The sequence below is a fragment of the Salvia hispanica genome, chromosome 5, assembly GCF_029641045.1.
Source record: "Salvia hispanica isolate PSC_SH4W2 chromosome 5, Shi_PSC_v1, whole genome shotgun sequence".
Taxonomy (NCBI): domain Eukaryota; kingdom Viridiplantae; phylum Streptophyta; class Magnoliopsida; order Lamiales; family Lamiaceae; genus Salvia; species Salvia hispanica.
This window is the reverse complement of record NC_142696.1, coordinates 37,180,381-37,196,802: the sequence shown is the minus strand read 5'-3', so window position 1 is coordinate 37,196,802 and position 16,422 is coordinate 37,180,381. Positions and strand designations below refer to the sequence as shown.

Below are 16,422 nucleotides of genomic sequence, written 5' to 3'. Positions count from 1 at the left end.
TTCTACAGTACTACTACTTTTTATCAAAATTTGGTTTTGTACATTAACTCAAAAATCTGAGTTACAAATTACTTATTTTGGTTTTGTACATAAGTGGCTAACTGTATCATTAAATTTAGACCAACATCTATTGTGTATGATCAGAAGCTAATACCAATACAATTAATATAAAAATAAAATGGGTAATTTATGAGATCAATTTTGGACTTTAGTCATGATATAACGTAGACAAGCAGGACACAGCAGCCTACAATAGGTCTTAATGAGAAGCAACTCTCATTATTATCATTCACGTACCTAAAATTTTGATCTCACAAGCATTATTCTACAGTTACACAGCATATAAACCAGTCACAAATTACAGTACAAGAAGATGACCTTAATTTTTGTGTTCTATAGCATCCACACAGAGCTCAAAGCTTCGAAGTAGCAAACTCGACAGCATACAAGCCCCCAGCAGCCACTGGCATCGGAAAGAAACATCAAGAAGTGCTTGAACTATTCGGAATCAGTCATAGCCATGGTTGTCCTGCCTTGGTTATTATTCACCGTGTAAGCAGTAAAGCTGGCGGATATTGCCTGACGCTGTAATTCATAGAAAATTGAGAATCAGAATGCATCCATGTTCTACATGGTCATCTAGGAACAAACGAATAAACCAAACTATAGTCGGAAAGTGGAACATTATGAAGGGCAACTATTGCCATCACGAAGAGAATAATTCTTGAATAAGCTATTGAAGGCAAAGACAGAAATCTTCGTGCAAACATTCAACATAAAACCAGACATTACCATATAGCCAGTCCTTGAAACATGAATGGAGAGCAGTTGACAGCTCCCGTTTCCTGTTCTCTTCAAGTTGAGATTCCTTCAATATTTGCTTAACTTCCTCCAAGCTTTTGGCCTGTCATAGAAAATACATGTATATGATCAACATAACAAGAGAAATTGAGCAAAACCAGCCAACACTAAATGACATAATATTTGAGCATACTTTTTTCTGCTTGGATGCAAGGTATGTATCAGGTAAAGGGAAAGGGTTATCTTTTGTGGAACCAGATTGTTCACCTTCCAACCAATTTGGAATCTGAGGATGACAAGAAGATATTAGTATATAACAGAAATTTACATAAAACGAAAAGGATTACAGACCAACAGGCCCTGTAAGAACTACAAAACCAAATGGCAAAAACACTCATAGATAGCATTCTACATTCTGAGCAAATAATGTGAACTAGAACAATAGACCCTTCAAAAACCCTTGGTCAAATATGGCACGTACCACAAGGTCGGTAAATTGATCAGGGTCCACGCGCGTAGCAGATTCTGCTTGCGCATCTGACACACCAGCAGGATGTGATAATGAATCATGTGGATCAACCGCTCCAAGTGCAATGGCTTCATCCCACCTGTTGATGTTAGGATCTACGCCAACTTGATTCAAGTGCTCCCCCAGTTGTGAGTAGAATGTATTATATGGAGCCACCTATTCAATATACATAAATAAGAGGATTCTTGTAGCCAAGACTTTCTATTTGACAGAAATATTATTCCAATAACTCCTTTTTAGGTAAAGAAGAAACCCAAACTTGTTTCAATCCACATATTTGTATATGCATAGTTTAGTGTAGCTCATGACCAACCAATATTTGAAGCATGGACGGTAGGATTTTAGCATAAAGAACTCAGGGCTAGACCAAGTTAAAATGAAACTAACCTGCAATTTATGATTGTCACCAACAATGAGAGGTTGCTGATTGACCCCCAAGAAGAATACACATTCGCGACAGTTCGCTATGCAGATACGTCTTGCTGCAGTAATAAGATGAACACGTTCACAGTGTTCAACCCTAATGGCCTGTAAGAGAATCACTGTTTTTACACTGACATGTATTGCATCGTACTAGAGAAATCACATTATGTACTGATCAGGAACTCATAAGTATAATCCATATGCATAGTTGGCCATGATTTAACACCTTGGCTCCTAGGCCCTAGAACATCTAACATAGTTTAGAGATAATTTTATATACTAATTAAATGGACAATATAGCCTATATTAGTATCATTATTTTAAGCCATTTATTATATCAATACATATAAATGTATACCTTGCCAACAGCTCCAATAACAATAGTTGCATCAGAGCATCCATAAACCGTTGCATATTTGAGTGGAGCCAAAATATAAATAACTGATTCATGGCAATTGACAACCTGGACAAACAAAGCAAGCACCAAGGAGGCAAGCTCTTAAATTAATTTGCACCTCATTCGGATATAAAGCATTGGATAACTGACACATGAGAGAGAGAGAGAGAGTGTTGTACCATAGCTAATACAACAATGATTTCACATGCCAAGTTAAATACAAAATAATTGTCACTCTTCATAATAAATCTTTGGCTCAACATGAATGTCAGAGTCAGACTAATTTGATAAAAAAAATTCTTCACTTCTTTCATATGCGAGCAAGTGGTATGTATAACATGTAGAAAAAAGCAATTATAAATAGAAGCTACACTTCATATTCCGTCTCATGCTAACTAAGGAAAGAACTAAATCCAACTGTCCATTTAACAGGGATAAGCACAATTCAGCTCAAACCACGCTGCACCTTTTACTAAAAACTACATGTCCGTTGTCAGTGTATTAGTTTGCAGGCTGCAATATGAATTAATCAGTACATATGCATTTTTCCATGATCTGTAGTTATGTACCTAAGAGCTTAAGACCAGATTGATTTTGCTAATGCATCACAACAGATAAGTAAGAAAGATCGTGGAAGGTAAATGACTTGAAAGTGTAAAAAAAATCACCTTTACAGATGTACCCTTAAGATCAGATGCTTGTTTGACACATGACGATTTGGAGACCCCCTCAATGAAACTTGGACCTCTTGGACTGCTTGACGGTTTCATGGAAGTAGTGCCAACATCAGCCATTTGAACATCCTGATCAGAGCTACTGGGACCATTTTCCTTTGGGGAAACTCTATCAGCAATATGCTCCTGGGTAGAGGATATACTTTGGAGAAGCCAGTCAAGAACTTGCGATGCAGGAACAGGAGCAGCTGGCATGTCAGGATCTGAATTTGCGAAAAAAGGAGTACTTTGGCTCAAAGGTATTTTAGCAATACCCTTCTCCCCAAAGTACACCAGAAATCCAAGATGCTCAAATTTATCCATGGACAAGACCTAGCAGTAAGAATTAAAGATTACTCAGCATTTCAACAGAAAGGAGGAGTTGGATAATTGGATTTAATTTCAAAGCTTATGAAACCAAATAAATTCCAAGAGAAACACAACAAGATTACTCAGCACTTAACAGAAAGAAGGAGTTGGATTTTAATTTCAAAGCTTATGAAACCAAAGAAATTTGCAAAGAAACACAACCAAAAAAAGAGTAGCTAACTGTTTCTTACAACATGGATGCATTCACCTCGATTCTACAGAAATAAGGGTCGACAAGACAACAAAATTCACATACCAGAGAGTCATCGCCTTCCCCTTCTGTGGAATCTGCCAATAGAGAAAGAATATTGCCAATGTGCTTCTGCAAATAGGACAGCTGATGGGCCTCTTCATCTGCTTGAGATGGCATAAACCTACGACTATTGCTGCGCACCAACTGCAGAATATAACAATAACCACCCATCGTTACTATTACACTCGATGCACAATGACAACCATTACACTTCATCCAACAACGGCAGCCCTAAATAGTAGGAGTAGTAATTCTTTTTCATGCACAAAAATTGCAACAACTGGCAAACAAGTCTGCAGTTAGTGTTCTTTTCAACAAGTGATGCTACTTCAGCAAAAAAATCACAATAGAAAAACATCAAAGATTTAAGTGAAAATGTGAAATGTCTCCAAGTGAATGAACAATTGCATTCATTCTCTGCGGAATAGTTCGAAAACCCCCACCCCCTCCACTTCCCTTTCCTTATCCCCAGTGCGACCCAATTATCAAACAACAACATCAAGTATTTCCAATATTAGCAACGATTAGCACCTGTAACGGCGAGAGGGCGGATAGAAACCCATCGAAAGCCGATGTCGAGGGCCAGACGTCGGCGACAGATGCGGAATCTCTGTGCCCTTTCGGCAGCAGCCTCTTGTAACTCTGTATGTACAAAAATATGAGCAAATCAAACACATTGACCCCAATCGCATCGATCTCCCTGGAAACTCCGGCCTTCAGCAAGGGATCAGACTCGTCGTGCAAAACCGATGAAATTGTCTCGATTATCAGGCGCGCTTGCTCAATCGGAATCTGAAGGACTCGAGCTAGGGTGTCCAAATTGACCCGATGATCGGAATCGGGGGAGAGGAGAGCTGATTTGAGCTGCGACAGAGCCTGCACGCCATCGGTGAAGATCAATTTGGGGATTGGGAGGAGACCGTGCTCGAAGGGCTCGCGCCGCGGGTGGAGGTGGTAGGCGGGGGTAGGGGTGGCTGGCGGGGGTGGCTCTAATGGCTTATCGTCTGCGGCGGCGGAGGAGGAATCATCCATGGCGGCGAGGCGGAGATCGAGGGCACAAGTGAGTGTAGATTTGGGGAGAAGGATTAATTGAATTAGGAAGATTAGTAGTAACAGAGATTGATAAAGATATCTGCAGCCTATTGATAGTATCCATACTTTCACAAAAATAAATAAATCTTTAAAAAATACTCCTGTCTGCTAATAGATTCCTTTTTTTTTTTCTTTATTTTTTTTTTTTAGTGAATATGTGTGGTGATTCACTTTTTTAATAAAGGTAATATGGTCCCAATTTCCACCTACTATTTCTATTCACGTTTCATTTAAAACTAATGTAGTATATACAAGCGAGACCATTATTTTACTAATTTTTTTCAATCATTTTTCTTAACATTTCTTAAAATCGGTGCCGCCAGAAAATGGGACTCATAATAGTAGATGGAGAAAGTATAATTTCTTCATCCTTTACCAATAATCTATCAAAAATGGACCAAGACTAAGTTTTGTAGACAGGCCAACATGAAAAAACTAAGAATCTAAAAAATAAAAAATCTACTAAGGAAGCACAAAAATAATCATACACAAAAACTCATTTAACGTCATTGCTGACTGTGCGAGCATATCCTCCTACTCGGATTCCTCCAAATCGGCTTGTATGCAATAACGGAAATTGGTGGAATGAATTGAACGAGGGAGATGCTCCATTGACAAAGCTGAGTTAACAACGTCGTTGACATCTCCAAGCACGAATCAGATAGCAATTCATCATGATTGCTAATGCAGTCAATGCTGATATTTCAATTTTGCTATTAGAATTGAGTTTTTTGTTCATGTTCAGTTAATATAGATATTTTGATATTTAAGTACGAGGAAAATAGACTTAGAGCATTCCCAACAGTTCCCTAAAACCTCCATTATTTCTTCCTAACTTCTGCCACATCAGCGCCACATAAGCACCATAATTTATCCCCAGTTTTTAGCCAACTTTTAGCCAACTGCTCCAATGGTTTCTCCCTTATTTCTCCCTAACTCAACATTTCATTTTTACATCATCACTAATTTAATTGTTTTATTTTTGTATATAATAAAGCTAGCTAATTTAATTTATAAGACAAAACAAATAATAGTAATAAAGTTCGTTGTATTAAACACGGGTAAACATTACAACGACGAAAATTAATAAAAAAAAATAGTACAGGAATGGAGATAGAGAAAATAAATGAAGAGAGAAAAGGGATGAGGATGAGGAGAGAATGAAGAGAGAAAAGGGATGAGGAGAGAATGAAGAGAAGGTGTGTATTTATAGGGGGGAAATTAAAAACAAAAAAACAAAAAATATATTTATCGCCGAATTATCGCCCACAGTGGTCGGCGATAATTCGGCGATAATCCGGCGATTTTTCGCCTGTTGGCGATAAAACGGGAGGAAAAATCGTCGAATTATCGCCGACCTCTCCCATTGGTCGGCGATAACTCGGCGATAGACGGCGAAAAAACGCCGACTTTTAGCCGGCACCATTGGGAGTGCTCTTAGAAAAAACCTGATCATTGTAAGTTGTTAGATTAAAGTGTAGGAATCGTGCGTAACCATGGACCATGGTACGCTGGTAAATTGATGCCATCAGAATCATATTAAACGCTATAATCAATTTCTCTACATGAAAAAAGGAATTGTATTTTTAGGCAGTACGATTGGAGAAAATTTCTACACAAAAAATGAGATGTGATGAATTATTGGAAATAATTTAAGCAACGCAATTGATAATACTAAAATGCACGTATATTATTAAAACAAGGTCGTTTGATTACAAGAGGAAGCCTAGACAAGAGCAGAACTTTGCAAACAACGCTTGCTCGATGAATATCTATAGTAAAGTGCATATATTACATGGATCCATAACTATAGTAGTATAAGTTTTTATCTCTATAGCTATTCTATTTCTCCCAAAATAAACCATCAAAGTGCATATTGAGATGCAAAATACTTATTGAATAAATATTGTGAATATTTGTTCGGGTTGCGCCGATCAGGTCAATCTGGTCCAGTAACTGTCTGACCCGCGTACATAATAATTGTGTGCCTATCTGAATGTTCCCCATAAGTATATTTATTTACAAATTTTATTTTTACAAGTACTCATTTTGTCCCATTCAAAGCAAAATTTATATTTTTTACATGAAATTTTATGGAGTATTGTTTAATGTGTTAAGTGGATAAATATGATAATATGAAGATATATAAAGTAGAGAAAGTGGGGGTGTGATTAATTGCTAACTTTCGTAACTTGCTAACTCATCAACGCAGTGTATTAAAAATATCAACACGAAGACATTAAAATGTCAACACATAATTTTGTTGAACTTCAATATAATGTGTTGATATTATGTGTTGACATTTTAATGTCACCGTATTGACATTTTAAAAAAAATAACACTGATGAGTTAGCAGAGTTAGCAATTTAAATAGTTAGCAATATAACACATTCCATAAAAAGTGATATTTAGAAATGTTTTATTTTAATATGACTTCACAAAAAAGAAAATGCATCATTTTAAATAAGACAGAGTATTTCTTTAAACGATGAATGAGTATTCAAGTATGTATACTAAATCGTGACCAGAGTATGTGACACGGCGTGATTTTTTTGTCAAACCACCAGGGTAGTAGAATTGTAGCCCTAAACATTTTTAGCCGACTCAATAATTACAAAAATCCCGACCTATAAAATAAAGATAGAAATCAAATTTCAGTTGTAAATAGGATGAGTATTTTTGTCATTTAGACTCGTATAAGAGCATCCGCAATGGTGCTTAGGCCAGCAATAGGCCAGCAATAGGCCAGCCATTCTCTCCCCTGCCACGTCAGCAACACTAAAAAATCCACCTGCCACGTCAGATTTAGGCCAGCCATAGGCCAGCCGCAATAAAAACAATTCAAAATATACTACATTTACGGAATTAAAATTACGATTAAAATACGGAATTAAATTTAGACACGTGTACGGGAAAATTCATTAATTGCATTTAAAAAAGTTACATAGATAAAAAAAAAGTACATGCATAATAAAGAAAAAAAACTATCGTCGTGCAGTCCTCCGTGCCCACAACTCTTCAATTATATCCTTTTGGAGTTGAATATGAGCATCCACTTGGCGCATGCTGGCAAATTCCTTGAGTCGGCCGGCTTCATCGAGGAGTACCCCCTGTCGTACACTAGGGGTGGCCGTTCCGTGGCTTGGACCGGCTTCATCGTCACTGACCCAACTAGTCAGTTGTACGCCTTCGTCTTCGACGATCATGTTGTGCAGGATAATGCAGGCGTACATTATCTCGGAAACGCATCCGACATCCCACAAACGCGTTGGGCCCTTGATTGCCGCCCATCGAGACTGGAGCACACCAAATGCGCGCTCCACGTCCTTGCGCGCCGACTCCTGTCGTTGCGCAAAGTAGGCCTTCTTTTCATCACTTGTTTGTCGGATCGTCTTCACAAAGACCGGCCACCGAGGGTATATCCCATCCGCCAAGTAGTAGCCCATATCATGCCGGTTGCCGTTGGCCACGAATGAGACGGCTGGACCGACGCCCTGGCACTTCTCGTTGAAGAGGGGAGACGAGTTCAGGACGTTGAGGTCGTTGTTCGACCCGGCTACCCCAAAATACGCATGCCAGATCCACAGCCGGTAATCAGCTACGGCCTCGAGGATTATCGTGGGGTTCTTTGACCTGTAGCCGGTCGTGTAGGCCCCCTTCCAGGCAGTCGGACAGTTCTTCCACTCCCAATGCATACAGTCTATGCTGCCTAACATCCCGGGGAACCCATGCTTCTCCCCGTGCATCTGCATCAAATTCTGACAATCTTCGGGAGTAGGGCTTCGAAGGTACTGCTCACCGAAAATGCTGATCACGCCCCCACAGAACTCCTTCAGACATTTCAGGGCTGACGACTCACCGATGTGGAGGTACTCATCCCACATGTCTGCCGCGCCTCCGTAGGCCAACTGCCTGATTGCCGCCGTGCACTTTTGGATAGGGGTGTGGCCGGGTCTGCCAGCCGCATCGTGCCTGAAGCGGAAACACATATATTGACGCTCCAATGCCCTAACGATGCGCATAAACAACTCCCTGCGCATTCTGAAACGCCGCCGGAACATGTTGGCGGGAAACCGCGGGTTCTCTGCAAAGTAGTCGTCGTACAGCCGCTGATGTGCAGCTACGTGATCCCGATCAATCACTGCTCGGTGGTGGACAACTCGTGGAGGGCGAGGTATCGCCTGCTGTTCCACCATACGCATGTACCGCTCCATCCCGCGGTTCATGTAGGCCTCCATAGCCTCGTTCATCCTCCGTTCGTACTCCTCAGGATCCCCACCACTACCGCTACCGCTACCACCCGCGTGATCCATCGCTCGATGATGCTCTTGAACAGAAAGTTAGAGAGAGAGAAAACTCGTTAAAACAAGTGGTGCAAATGAAAATGAAACGAAAATCGCGTTTATATATGATTTTAAAAAAAAAAAAAAATCGAAAATCGGCGCTGGCCGATCGGGCCTCCACAATGGCGGCTAGCCGATCGGCTAGCGTTTCGGCCAGCGACGAGCGATCGGCGAGCCCACGCCGATCCGCTCGCCGATTTTGCGCTGGCCGACTGCAATGGTTCGGCTAGCCGATCGGCCAGCGCGACGAATCGGCTAGCCGGTCGCTAGCCGACCATTGCGGATGCTCTAAACTTATACTACATCTATACAAATGTAACATTGATAAAAATATTTCAGTTCATGCACAAATTTACTACTCCCTCCGTCTAAAAAAAAATAGGTCAATTGGTGTATGACATAGTTTTAATGTAAAATTGGTTAAGCAAGAGAGAAGGGAAAAACGTAAGAGAGGAGGAGAAAAAGTAAGTGAGAAGTTTAGTGGAATGATGTGTAAAGTTATTATTTATTGAAAACTTTCTATAAATAAATGTGTTCTATTTTTTGTGAACGGTCAAAAATAGTAAATGTACCATATTTTTTATGGACGGAGGGGGTAGTAATGATTCATGGTTAAATATATTCTATTTTGAACTTTCTTTTATTCTCTTTCTAGGTGGAGTATATTTAGTTTCGTTTAAAATTTACTGATTTTAGAGTAAAAAAAGGTAAAGGAAAAGAGAGAGAAGAAATGCATTATTGTTATGGTAATCTAGAGAAGTAGCGGGCCATACATTGAGCCCAAAAATAAGTAAAATTGATGAAAGTGAAATTTGTTGGGCCCATTTCATGTAATTAATGCAATCTGTGTTCCATAATTCCCAAAGTAGCATTTAATCTCTCCTAATTAATCTATAAATGCATTAGGAAGGAACTTAACCTATCAATATCAAGATGGTTGGAAGTTATCTACTCAAACTCAATTGCTTCTATACGGAAAACCGCAATCTTAAATTACATAATAAATGAACAAAAAATCACATTCTTTAGCAAAATGGATCTACATCATGTGTGCTCTTATAAAAGCCAGATAATTGTACGAAACTCGAAATAGAAAATCTTTCCTAGATTGAATAATACTAGTATCATTGAGCAAAAAACTAACAAGGTTAACACTTTTTGGGGACAGCTATTTTGGTGCGTAGGTTTTAAAATGTTCCCCAGATCCTATAATTGAATCAAAATTTATCGAGTCCAACAAGTGAATTTAGTAACATTTGAAACAAATTATGTTTTCAGAAACTAATGTATGAAAAAATATTGTATTTAATTCAAAATTACATCTATGCAATTCATGTAACAAGAATATGTTGTCCATTCATATAAAAAGTGGCGTATAATTTATTGTTTGAGCAATAAAAATGAAATTGAGTAATAGGAGGATTCATTTTCAAAATCAACAAGGCAAAATAGTCGTCGCTCTACCAACTTAAGATACATCGCTTATAACATGAGTGTAAGCTCTACACGAGATGCTTCTTTTTTCCGTTTTATTTTTTAGCTAAACAAAAATTAAAAATTTTGACCGACATTTATATTTGTATCAACCATATTTTCGACAAATCTTGGCAATACATAAATTTTTATCGTTGTAAAATAGTACACCCTCGGTCTTGCTTAAGATGACACGATTTCCTTTTTAATTTATCATAAACTAAGACTGACACATTTCCTTTTTTAGAAACTTTCTCTTTTCAATTAATACGACCAACCACTTTTCTCACTCCTATTAAAATATTCATTTTTCTTTCTCTCTTTATTTTAATATTTATACCTACTTTTCTCTCTGTAATTAAACACTTTAAAATCCCGTGCTGGCCAAGAAATGTGTCAGCTTAGACGAGACGGAGGAAATACTCCGTACTTACTTATTTTATTGATAGAATAATTATCTGATGCTTGTAATCCCTGAAAAACAAATTTATTACTCTCTCCGTCCCATAAAAGTCGAGTCGTATTCCTTTTTAGTTCGTTCCAACAAAGTTGAGTCATTTTCTTTTTTAACAAAAGATAAAACATCTAATCAGTCTTACTTTATTCCATTATTTACTTTACTCTCTCTTATCTTTTCTACTTTTTTCATCTCTCTTATTTATTTAATATAAATTTTTAATTTCGTGTCCAAAAGTTTTGTCAATTTTTATGGGATGAAAGGAGTAGTATAGTTCTTATTCGCGTATCATACTGTAATTTATTCACAGAAATAGAAATTGTTATATTCTTACATTTATTACACATCAGCAAAAGTAACTAAAGCCAACGCACACGATAAGCCTCGGCGCAATATACATGGCGTCGGCACGTGCCATTTCCCGACCAAAGTCGTAGCACGCGTGACATGGGCCCTACAGTAAAAAAAAAAAAGAAAAAAAAAAGAAAAAAAAAAGAAAAAGGAAAACCACACAGACAGATAGAGATAGAGAGAACAAATTTATACCTACACATACATTCGTACTCTAAGTAATTAAAAAAAAGAAAAAAAAAGAAAATTCACACAGTACACACAGTACACACAGTTGGGTTCGGTGGCAATGGCATTGATAAAGCAGATTCATCAGTGTCCCCCACAACCCTCTTTAAATTTATGTTTTCTTCTCTCTCCCTTTTTCCAATTTCTGTGAGAAAAAAGGAAAGAAAATTGCTCTGTTTGGAGCTCTCTGGTTTTGTGTATTTGCTTTTTCTTTTCCATTGATTCGAAAGAACAAAAACCCCTTCTCTCCTTTTTATTCCCTTGCTTTATTTTTCTTCTTTCTTCTCCCCTCAATCCATCTGCTCAAGAACCTTATCATGAACCTCAAGGTATATTCACATCTCCCCCCCTCTCTCTCTTTTCACCTTTACCTGCATCTTTCTTTATTTAAAGCAGCCCTTTACTTATTTTGACTGTAAAAACACAAACCCCATAAGAGAAATATATGTATGAGCTTCTTAGCTGCCTTTCTGGATTTTTCCTCTCTCTCTCTTTCTTTGTTTTGGTGGGTTTTTAATTTTAAGATCTGTGTTAAATGTTTTTACTTTTTTTATTTATGAGTTGCAATTTAGAATGTTTTTAGCTTTAGGCATTCCACATTCTTAGACAGTGTGCGTGTTTTGCTTTTTTATTGCTGATCAATTGTTTGATCTTGAGTTTCTCTCTTGTTTTTTCCACAGGATTTAGGGACTCAGATCTGAAGCTTTGAGGTTATGTTTTGGGATTTCCAAAATCTTCTTCACAAGGTTCTCTACTTGTCTGACTTTTCAAAATATACTACTGATTTTGAGTTTGTTATGTTTATTATCTGTTCGAATTGCTAGTTTGTATGTTCCCTAAGTGCTTACAATTTTATTGCTATTTGGGGATGGGAGGGCCTCACATTTATTTAAAAGTTCTAAACTATGTATGTGTTCAGTTACATTCTTGCCTCATATTTTATGAACCCACTTTTAAGTAGCTTGGTATGAAATCTTGGTGAATCAATTCGGGTTTTGCTTTGTGGATTGCTTTCTCCTTTGTGTCGTGTCATTGTTTCCGCTTGTGTACCACTCTAATTCTTATTTTCTGTATCCCCGTCTTTTCTTGCTTTCGTTCCACAGGTTTGAAGCACCCTGAGAAGCATTACTTCGTGTTTTAGGCCTTGCACGAATTTTCTCTATCAGGTTTTGATTGAAAACTAGAAGCAATTTCGTACTTGTAGTATAATTTTAGTTTTGCTCTCTTTCTGTTGGAAGATCATGTTAGTTTTAGAGTTAGCTCAATCTTGTTGTATTAAAGGATTATTTATGCTTAGCCAATCTGGATTTCCAAGATTGTTTTGATTTGGTATTTGTAACCTGATTCAAGATTTTGTACCATTACAGGTATAAAGGAGGTTGAGAAAAATGCAGAGGCCACCAATGGAAGATTTCTCGTTGAAGGAAACCAAACCCCACCTTGGTGGGGGGAAGGTGACTGGAGATAAGCTGACAAGCACCTATGACCTTGTTGAGCAAATGCAGTACCTCTATGTACGTGTCGTGAAGGCAAAAGATTTACCTGGAAAGGATGTTTCCGGTAGTTGTGACCCGTATGTCGAGGTTAGGCTTGGAAACTACAAGGGCACGACTCGCCATTTCGAGAAGAAGTCGAATCCTGAGTGGAATCAGGTGTTTGCCTTCTCGAAGGAGCGGATCCAGGCCTCTGCTCTCGAGGTTTCTGTGAAAGATAAGGATGTTGTGAAGGATGACTTTATTGGCCGGGTTGTGTTCGATCTGAATGAGATCCCGAAAAGGGTTCCTCCCGACAGCCCCCTGGCCCCGCAGTGGTATAGGTTGGAGGATAGGAAGAGTGAGAAGGCGAAGGGCGAGCTCATGCTGGCTGTCTGGATGGGCACACAGGCCGACGAGGCATTCCCAGAGGCGTGGCACTCGGATGCTGCGACGGTCAGTGGTGCTGACGGTCTTGCAAATATCAGGTCGAAGGTCTATCTCTCGCCTAAGCTCTGGTACCTGAGAGTAAACGTGATTGAAGCTCAGGACTTGCAGCCCAGCGACAAAGGTCGTTTTCCCGAGGTTTATGTGAAGGCCATTCTAGGGAACCAAGCACTGAGAACACGAGTTTCGATGAGCAAAAGTATCAATCCTCTGTGGAATGAGGATTTGATGTTCGTGGCTGCAGAGCCTTTTGAGGAGCCACTGATTTTGAGTGTGGAAGACCGTGTTGCTCCCAACAAAGACGAGGTTTTGGGAAGATGTGGTATCCCGTTGCAGTATGTGGACAGGAGGTTGGATCACAAGCCCGTGAATACGAGGTGGTTTAATCTGGAGAAACATATAATAGTCGAAGGTGAAAAGAAAAAGGACATGAAGTTTGCCAGCAAGATTCATATGAGAATTTGTCTTGAAGGCGGTTATCACGTCTTGGACGAATCCACTCACTACAGCAGCGATCTTAGGCCAACTGCTAAAGTGCTATGGAAGTCGAGCATTGGTGTTCTCGAGTTGGGGATTTTGAATGCGCAGGGGCTTTCTCCGATGAAAACGAAGGATGGAAGGGCGACGACTGATGCTTACTGTGTTGCCAAATACGGACAGAAGTGGGTCAGGACGAGGACAATTATTGATAGTTTTTCTCCAAAGTGGAACGAGCAGTACACGTGGGAGGTCTACGATCCTTGCACTGTTGTAACCATTGGTGTGTTCGACAATTGTCATTTGCAAGGAGGGGATAAAGGTGGTAGGGATTCTAGAATCGGGAAGGTCAGGATTCGCCTTTCGACTTTGGAAACGGATCGTGTGTACACTCATTCGTATCCTCTTCTCGTCTTGCATCCATCGGGGGTGAAGAAGATGGGCGAAATCCATTTAGCTGTGCGGTTCACTTGCTCATCTTTGGTGAACATGATGCATCTGTACTCGCAGCCGCTGCTGCCTAAAATGCACTATATTCACCCACTAACCGTCAGTCAGCTTGACAGCTTGAGGCACCAGGCGACTCAGATCGTCTCGATAAGGCTGAGTCGGGCTGAGCCGCCTCTCAGGAAGGAGGTGGTCGAGTATATGCTCGACGTTGGCTCGCACATGTGGAGCATGAGGCGGAGCAAGGCTAACTTCTTCCGGATCATGGGTGTGATGAGCGGGCTGATCGCTGTCGGGAAATGGTTCGATCAGATCTGCAACTGGAAGAACCCGATCACCACTGTGCTCATCCACATCTTGTTTCTGATCCTCGTCATGTATCCGGAGCTGATCTTGCCGACGGTCTTTCTCTACCTGTTCTTGATCGGCGTGTGGTACTACCGGTGGAGGCCGAGGCACCCGCCCCACATGGACACTCGCCTCTCCTGCGCCGACAACGCCCATCCCGACGAGCTCGATGAGGAGTTCGACACGTTCCCGACCTCCCGCCCTGCCGACATCGTCCGGATGAGGTACGACCGTCTGCGGAGCATTGCGGGGCGGATCCAGACAGTCGTCGGCGACTTGGCAACGCAAGGTGAGAGACTGCAGAACCTACTCAGCTGGCGGGACCCTCGGGCGACAGCCTTGTTCGTCATCTTTTGCTTAATCTCGGCCGTCGTCCTTTATGTCACCCCGTTCCAAGTCGTGGCCCTCCTCGGCGGATTCTATGTCTTGAGACATCCGAGGTTCCGGTACAAGCTCCCTTCCGTGCCCATAAACTTCTTCCGGAGGTTGCCGGCGAGAACTGACTGCATGTTGTGAGCAGCTCAGGTTTTTGGAGGCCGTTTCAGGGCAATCGCCGGCCGGCATAGAATATGCCGGCGAGGAAGCTTGTTTGCTGTTTTGACAAGAGGGGCTTGGTTATGTAAGTTAATATCTGATGAAAAACTTTAATATTTTGTGGAATTTTAGGTTTATTTATTTTTGAAGGATCTGTGGTTTGGAAAAGGTGGTTATTTTGAGACAGATCCATGCTAATATCTACTACTATTTCCTAGCTTGTTATTTCATTCAATCTGTTCTTGAACCCTAAGTATCCTTCATCTTTATATATGAATTTGGAGTGAGATAAATGTCACATTTTGACCTATTTTGTATCTCCATTTTGTACAAGTTGTGTGTTTAAATGGTTGCAATTATTTGAATCCTCTGTCACATGTAGCTAGTATTTAATCTTATATTTGAATTATTGTAAATATAGGTTGGTAAATATAGGGTTCGGAGTATGCAAATTAGTAGCGCAGAGTTGTAACATGAAGGTTATTGTTAGTTTGTTTTTAATTTATTTTGAAAATTTCAGTGACAAACATATGCACAGAAAATATTAGTAATAAATTAAATTCAAAATAATAATAATCATTATTTTGTGTATTAATTATCTTTTGTGTTTTGATTTTGCATTCTGTATTATCAAACATTGGCCTACTGTATAAGGTTTAACATATAAGCGGGCATTACATTGTTTTTTTATTTTTGAGTAAAATGGGCGTTAATTTAGTGGTAAAAGTAAGGAGAGTGGAGACACAAAAACATGTTTCTTTGAACATTCCTTAAACAACAAATAAAATAATACTCCAATGGGTGGTTCCGTAATTAATGATATATTTTTGGTCACATTTTGATAAAATCATAAAATAATATTGAGATAGAATAAGTGGTCAAAATATGAAATTTCTAATTAGAAAAGTAAAAGTTACCCCTTTAGGCTTTTAACTTGGTGGGCATTGAATCAGAGAAAGCGTCAGAGAAATTGGTCCAAATCATGTGCTGCAATCTGACAAAATTTATTCCCTCCGTTTCGCTATACTTGAGGCAAAACTTTTCGTTACGGAATTTTAGAAATGAATGTTAGGTATGTTAAATAAATATATAAAATAGTAAGAGAGAGAAAAAGGTACAGAGAATAAAGTATAAAATGAATAAAGTAGATAGAGTAAAGTAAGAAAGAGAAAAAAGTTACCATATAATGAAATGACTCAACTATGAAGAAACTTCCCGAAATGGTAAAATGACTCAACTATAGTGAAACGGAGAGAGTATGTTCTTTA

General features: G+C 39.4%; 2 protein-coding genes across 5 annotated transcripts; one reads left to right on the top strand and one right to left on the bottom strand.

The window, feature by feature from the left end:
- Positions 1–168: 168 nt before the first annotated feature.
- On the bottom strand, positions 169–4,631 carry LOC148926766 (uncharacterized). Its single transcript, XM_089059337.1, has 9 exons — positions 4,017–4,631; positions 3,489–3,629; positions 2,819–3,196; positions 2,112–2,216; positions 1,718–1,858; positions 1,283–1,486; positions 995–1,087; positions 793–904; positions 169–585 (listed from the first exon to the last, which is right to left on the bottom strand). The coding sequence occupies exons 1-9, from the start codon at positions 4,515–4,517 to the stop codon at positions 542–544; spliced, it is 1,719 nt and encodes a 572-aa protein (XP_088915463.1). The 5' UTR covers positions 4,518–4,631; the 3' UTR covers positions 169–541.
- A 6,829-nt stretch (positions 4,632–11,460) lies between these two features.
- Positions 11,461–15,464, top strand: LOC148926765 (FT-interacting protein 3). Of its 4 annotated transcripts, none has more exons than XM_089058731.1 (4): positions 11,461–11,758; positions 12,110–12,175; positions 12,533–12,595; positions 12,797–15,464. In XM_089058731.1, exon 4 carries the CDS (start codon positions 12,818–12,820, stop codon positions 15,134–15,136), a length of 2,319 nt encoding a protein of 772 aa, XP_088914857.1. In that variant the 5' UTR covers positions 11,461–11,758; positions 12,110–12,175; positions 12,533–12,595; positions 12,797–12,817; the 3' UTR covers positions 15,137–15,464. The 4 variants fall into 4 exon arrangements, with proteins under 4 accessions (XP_088914857.1, XP_088914859.1, XP_088914860.1 ...); XM_089058732.1 differs by lacking the exon at positions 11,461–11,758 and adding an exon at positions 11,820–11,934; XM_089058733.1 differs by lacking the exon at positions 12,533–12,595.
- The last annotated feature ends 958 nt before the right edge of the window (positions 15,465–16,422 follow it).